This window comes from Gregarina niphandrodes (assembly GCF_000223845.1).
Source record: "Gregarina niphandrodes unplaced genomic scaffold scaffold00009, whole genome shotgun sequence".
In the NCBI taxonomy this organism is placed as follows: Eukaryota; Apicomplexa; class Conoidasida; order Eugregarinorida; family Gregarinidae; genus Gregarina; species Gregarina niphandrodes.
In genome coordinates this window covers 21,440-28,118 of record NW_011646046.1, presented here as the reverse complement: position 1 = coordinate 28,118, position 6,679 = coordinate 21,440, and the positions used below count along the sequence as shown (strand labels likewise).

The following is a 6,679-nucleotide window of genomic DNA, read 5'->3' as shown; positions in this document are numbered from 1 at the left end:
CTAATAAGTGTGTGCTAATAAGTATGTGCTAATAAGTACGTGCTAATAAGTGGCAAAGGATAGCGTGCTATGAAGGATCACATTGGTAAAGTGCAGGCGTACTGTGTAGAAGACTCAATCTCTCCATTGATTTCCAGTTCGATACTTCCGAAGGAATAATGGTTATGGCGTTGTAATCGAGTGTAAGTTTGATCAACGAAGTCGGTTGAAGTAAAGAGGAGGGTATGCATGTTAGTTGATTGTATGCGAGAGATAAGGTTAGTAGAGAGGTAGTGTGAATCGTGGGTATGGTTGAGATCTTATTATGGTCGAGATTGAGATAGATAATCTTGGAGCAGTGTTCTAGGCATTCGGTGGGGAAGGATCTGAGTTTATTTTTCTGCAGCAGTGCCGTCCTGAGAGCGGGTAAAGCGTTCCATACATCGTTATGAATCTGGGTGATGTGGCTACCTTGACATATCAGTTCCTGTACCTGTGACAAATCCTGTGTGGCATCAGTCAGCTTCAGGTGCTCCAGCCGTAGTACCGTAACACCCACCAACAGGTTGACGGGTATCCGCAAGGAATCTGTGCCCATTACATTTTTTATATGCCGTCCATGAAGAAAGCAGTAGAGGCGGATGCAGCCAGGGCGAACGACGAAGATAAGGGAAGACAAAGAAAGACTAAACAGTCGGGGTCCCCGAAGGTAGCGGCAGGGTCCCCGAAGGTAGCGGCAGGGTCCCCGAAGGTAGCGGCAGGGTCCCCGAAGGTAACGGCAGGGTCCCCGGAAGTAACGGCAGGGTCCCCGGAAGTAACGGCAGGGTCCCCGGAAGTAGCGGCAAACCAGATTGTTGAATTTAAGAAGTTATGCTATGACGTTCGCGCATCTTCCGTATATAATGAACAGGACGTTGTGCACGCCCTGAAGGAAGCTGCGGCTGAACTAATTGGCAATGCCAAAGAAAGCGGTACCTACTTTGTCCGAGAGTCTTATAGACTTTCCAACTACATGATCGTCTTTGGCTGGATCGCAATCGCTAGCGGGCTCTACTGCTTTAGATTGCAGTATAATAAAGAGAATAAAAAGACCATCGCCCTTACAGCAGCCCTCTACTGGGTGGTCGCAGTGTCGTTCTTTATCATCGACTTTGCATGTACTGATAAATTGGTCTCAGCATTCAGACTCAGCAAGAAAAAAACTGACTACAAAGTTTGTTTCACATAACGGATTTAATCCAGACACGGATTTAATCCAGACACGGATTTAATCCAGACACTCTCTTGCGAAAGAACACATTTAAATCATCTCGTTTTAGTCGAATGCCATATATCTTCATTATGAACCAGAACAGGCGATGGTTCGCTGGGTCACAACGAACCAGTTCTCTTATATTTCCTCCCTAAAGGGAGGTATAACCCGTTGTTTCCGTTTGAAATCCGTTCCTTATATTCGTGGGCTCCTATACGTCCTTGAGAAAATACAACCTCATTCCGCAGCCAAATTCAACGTTGGAAAGCGCAGACAACAAGCGATCGAGTTACCCAAGGGCATGGATCCAGTGGACATCAGTAAGTCTGTCATTTCAGTTCTCGAAAGTGGCGTTGTTCCGATCAACAAGAAAACGGACGACAAGGAACAAGTCGGAATTCTGCTGGAACGGGACGTGACCCATTACTTTGATGATCAAGGGTAGGATACTAATCTTAATTCACACTAGTACAGATTTGTCACGAGGAGAGATAGTCTCTTTTTTGTAGATTCGTGATTCAGGAGAATTTGGAAGAGGACATTAAAACTTTGTTTTTAACAATCTAAATATTTTTTATGTCTTCACCACTTGAGAGGAACCGCAGGGATGCTGAACCAGGTGTTCAGCAGGCGATTGTCTCGGTGTTCAAGAACCAGAAGTTCAAACGGATGATGGTCTTCTCCATCAAGTCTCTGTCTGAATTCTGTGTTCCTCCCAATAACAGATATAAGTAAGTACCCCATACATAAATAATACACCATACATGCTTAATACATGTCTGCTGTCCTACATGTCGGGTACCGTATATCTCTGCCGACCGATATTACGATGTCCGATATTACGATGTCCGATATTACGATGTCCGATCTTACGATGTCCGATATTACGATGTCCGATATTACGATGTCCGATATTACGATGTCCGATATTACGATGTCCGAGATCCTGGCGCGCAGTTGATTGTACTGACTTTTTAGAGAGAACGCATTGTCTGTTGTGGAGAATCCGGAGTTCCCTCGTTTGTTGGAGAGCATTTCGTTGTTCAAGGAAGACGAAGAGGTGTTAGTCCTATTTGGTAAGATTTTCTTTGGTGTCAGTGAAGGCTTGAAGGATGAGCCAAGGTTATTGAATGAAGTGGTTTCTAGTGGTATGCCTGAGAAGGTAGTTGAGGCTATGGCAGGTGGTGTAAATGACGAGACGGGAATTCAGCATTATTTGGATTGCATTAAGAACTTAAATACATTGAACATCCCGATTAATATGAGTGGCATCGTACCTGGTTTATTACAATCATTGAAGTCTAAGATGAAGAGTCCGATGTGTTTGCGCACCCTGAAGGCTATCGAGCAATCATGTCAAGAACCGGGTGTGCCAGCGATGATTGGATCACAGGGAGGTGTTGAGAAGGTTTTGGCAGTCGTTGCGGGTCGCAAAGATTCGCCAGAGTGCGTGGTCAGTGCTCTTAAGATTGTGGGTGCTACGGCGAAGGCGCATAAAACGACTCCGGCAGATCTTGAGAAAATAATTAATTTGGTTGATGCTAATAAAAACCATGCAGGTATTCAAAAGGCCGGTTCCGAATGTATTGCGGCCATCGTTAATCCAGATGATCTGAAACAGTGTCTGTCCACGTTGAAGAATTCGGCACCGGAAAGTCCGGAGCGCGAGAACGCGCTGACGTTGTTGAGTTCTATGTCGTATATTTCGTCTTGCGCCACAGAGATTGCCAAGGGTGGTAGTATTCCGCTGGTGGTGGATGCGTTGAAGGAGACCGTGCAGCAGCTTAAGTCGAAACAGGATGCAAAGACACACAAGTCGGTTGTGGGCATTACCAAGATGCTTTTGGCTGTGGGACAGAGTCCGGATTCGCGCAAAACAGTTATTGACGTTGGTGGTCTTGATGCGTTGCTGGAGACGCTGAAGAATGTGGACGCCCGCAAATACCCCAGAGCTTATAAAAACACCGTGAGTGCTCTCGCCACTGTGTGTGTGGATGAGCGCACACACACCAAGCTGGCGTCTGTGTGCGAGTTGGTCGTAAAGAACATGGACATCGGCAACGAAGTGTTGCCGTGTTCGGCAGAACTCATGCGCCAGTCAGGTAGCTGTCCGGGATGGGGATCAGCCAAGGCACCCGAGAAGCTGGCAAAGTACGCGAGTGCGCTGCCCGAGGACCAGGTTTACCACGAAAGCGTCGTAGGCGCCGCGAGCCAGATGCTACAGATGAACGCCGGTACAAGCGCACAGTTGGTCCCGATGATAGAGGCCGTGTCCAAGCTTATTTCTGCGTCGTGCGAACACTCCGTCGTGGGACGTGAGGCAGCCATATTCCTCCAGAAGGTGGTGGAATACAGCCCGTCCGCTGCCGGGACTGACTGGAGTGCCCCGGTGGAGGCGGCGTTGGCACTGTTGCTCACTTATTCGGATTCGAACCCGTCTATCGCCTCCTCGGCTCTGAGTGCGCTTGAGGCACTCGCGAGTGAGAAGGATGTTAGCCGCACACTGTCTGAGCTGGAGCTGGCCGTGAATACGGCAAAGCAAAACCCGGAACGGTGTCTGCGATGTCTGGCCGCTGTAAATGGGCTCTCGCAGCTGAACAGACTTCGTCCGGCCTTTGAGAGGCAGAACGCGGCGGCGGTTATTATGAAAGGGCTACGGACCTGGGTCGAGTCTCCCAAGTACCCGGAGCAGCAGAAAATAGTGAAGTACGGTTGTCAGTGCATCGATTCGCTCGTCATCGGCAGCAGCAAACCGGTGGACGCCGCAGTGATCGGATTGCTGGAGATCGTCCAGTTACCCGGCACGAAGGCGTTGCGCGACAAACAGGACGACCCTACGGACAACAGTTTGATTGACCTGGCCCGGTCGCTGGAGACACTATGCGCCACGCACCGACTTGGCGGACGCGACGCCGAGATCATCGAAAATTTACTCAAGTGCATCCGTAAGTATCCCGAGGCCAGACGCGCGCAAATTTCTTTCATCAACTGCCTGCGGTCGCTCGTCAGCGTGGACCCCGAGAATGCGCATCGCATAATCGACACGGGAGTGCTTAAGAGTGTCCTTGCCTACATGAGCCGTGTGGCGGTTTATCAAGACGTGCAGCTGGAGGGCTGCAAGTTTCTATTAGCCATTGCGCAGACGGATGAGCGGTCGCTGGCGCAGCTCAAAGGCGCAGACGCGCTACCCGTGGTGCAGACGGCACAGCGGACGCATCGCAGCAATAAGGACTTGGGACACTACACCACGCAATTGATCGGTATGTTGGTGCCGGAGGGCGAGCTGGAGCGGATCATTCAGGAGAACTGTCGGGACCTGGGGAAGGCCATGAACTCGGGCGACTACAAGACGGCGTACCGCTGTTTGGAGAACATTAACGCAGCCACAGTCAGCGGTGAAGGTGCCCGAGTGGCCGCCAAATGTGACCTGGGCCGGCACATTGGGGAGACACAGGACAAACTACAGAAGTGTGGGGAACTGCAGCACCGCGTGGCGATTACGGAGCAGTTGGCGGTTGCCGCAGCGAACTTGGCGCAGAAACCGGTGGGCGCCAATAATCTGATTCGCAACGGAGGTGTTAAGAGGCTTGCACAAATGTGGGAGACGATGGGCGACGGTTCGAAGGAGGGCCGATTGGCTGCGTTGCGTGCGGCGCGGCGTTGTTTGCAGAAGGACCGCAATGAGTCTCAGTCGGCATTCGCGAAGGGTTGGGCGGCGAAGGTGTGTGCGTTTGCAACACAACACGATGATGATCCTGAGATTCTAGTCGAGACGGCGAATGTGATGGGTTCGCTTGTGCCGCAGAAGGAGCTCCTTAAATACGAGGAGTATCGGCGCTGGCTTGCACACTTGTGTAAGAAGCTCAATGAGGATGGCCCGGCTGAGCTCAAGGCGCCGTTGGTCGAAGCACTGGAAAATATCTTACTGGTTGGCGACGACGAAGTTTTGGACATCTTCTTGAAGAATAAGGGGCTGCCTGGCGTCCTCAAGGTCATGGATGAGTCCCCCCACGACTGGCCGACCATGAAACGTTGTAACCGCATTTTGGACGCAGTGAACCGCCAGAAGCAGTTGCGCAGTCGGCTGCAGCAGAAGGAAGATCTGTTGCCCGCGCTGGGGCGTGTGGTACGCAAGGTGTTGCAGGCGCCGAAGATCGAGGTACCGGACGTGGTGGCGCACACACTGCGCAACTACAATGCGGTGATTCTGCCGACAGACACGGGCCTGTTTGCGGAAGTGGATCTTGTTCCCGAAATTGAACGCATCATGCTCGAGCACCCTGACCACGAGCTGCTCATGAAGGCCTGCGGCGAGTACCTGGGCAAGGTGGGATGCGACCGACAGATCGACTCGCTCTTCCGCCAGATCGTGGATCAGTGCGAAAAGAAGCCGGCTGACTGGACGAAGAACGTCACCAAACTCAATAACCAACTCGCCGTATTCCTCGCCGGCGAACCACAGCGCCCCGAAGACGCCTTTAAACATTGTGCGAAATGTATGGACAAACTTGCAGATGCCGCGCGGAAGGAACCTCCGCTGCTGCCTTCGATCGGACGTGTGGTGCGACGGATCGCGAAACGCAGCCGAGATGACCCCGCCACGCCACACGGTGTGCCGGCCCTCATGCCGAAGATGATGCCCGCGTTCTCCGAGTTACTCGGCAAAGACGCCGGCAAACAGCCGCGAGCCTTCCTTATCGACGGCTTCCACGCCCTGGCCGACATGGCCAGACACGAACCCAGCCACAAGGCGGTCGTGGACAGTGGGCACCAGTTCACAACCATAAAGCAGGCGCAGCGTATGCTCAAAACACACAACACCGATCCCGAGGTCTGCGCCGCAGTTTTAGATTACCTCAGCGCCATCTGCTCACAACCGTATGGCGCCGCTGTACTAGCCCAGGACTCGGACCCTAGTTCCCGACGGATTGGCGACCCCGCATTCGTCGACGACGTCATGGCCCTGATGAAACGATTCAACAAGAACAAGCCACTACTCGACAACGCCTTTGAACTGCTCGGCAACATGGGCCGTAACCAGAAGAAGGCTCCCGCCTTCGTCGCCGACGCGGCCGCGATGCAGGATCTAAATGACATGGGCAAGGAACCGGCCAGTCTGCCGGCCCTCATGAAGATGCACCGCAATCTCGTGGGTAAGGAGCCGCACGCGGCTACCGTGGACGCCTTGGCTCAACTAAAAACCGCTTACAACAACCTCGTCGCCGACCCTGACGTGCCAGACGATCTGAAGGCGGAAGCAGCCGTCGCTTTGGCCGAATTCATCGCTGCCGCCACGACCGAGGCCGGCCTCACGCCTGAGGAGCGAAAGGCCGGCAGCGTGAAGGACATGGTAGCGATGTTCGAAAACCACCGCGGAGACATCCCAACGCTGCTCAAGATGACGCGTGCGGTGCGAGAAGCCGCGCGCGACACAGATGCAAGCGCGAT

At 52.6% G+C, this 6,679-nt stretch overlaps 3 protein-coding genes across 3 annotated transcripts; 2 read left to right on the top strand and 1 right to left on the bottom strand.

Annotated features, from left to right (window-relative positions):
* Positions 1-14: 14 nt before the first annotated feature.
* On the bottom strand, positions 15-577 carry GNI_058770 (leucine rich repeat protein; the record flags this gene model as incomplete). Its single annotated transcript, XM_011136147.1, has 2 exons — positions 15-67; positions 103-577. The coding sequence occupies 2 exons, from the start codon at positions 575-577 to the stop codon at positions 15-17; spliced, it is 528 nt and encodes a 175-aa protein (XP_011134449.1).
* Positions 578-589: 12 nt separating this feature from the next.
* GNI_058760 (putative transmembrane protein) lies at positions 590-1,676 on the top strand (the record flags this gene model as incomplete). Its single annotated transcript, XM_011136146.1, has 2 exons — positions 590-1,192; positions 1,299-1,676. 2 exons carry the CDS (start codon positions 590-592, stop codon positions 1,674-1,676), a joined length of 981 nt encoding a protein of 326 aa, XP_011134448.1.
* Positions 1,677-1,807: 131 nt separating this feature from the next.
* GNI_058750 (putative arginine N-methyltransferase) lies at positions 1,808-6,641 on the top strand (the record flags this gene model as incomplete). The annotated part of the gene is made up of 2 exons (XM_011136145.1): positions 1,808-1,962; positions 2,210-6,641. Coding segments are annotated over 2 exons (4,587 nt in total), but the record flags the coding sequence as incomplete, so codon positions are not given.
* Between the last annotated feature and the right edge of the window lie 38 nt (positions 6,642-6,679).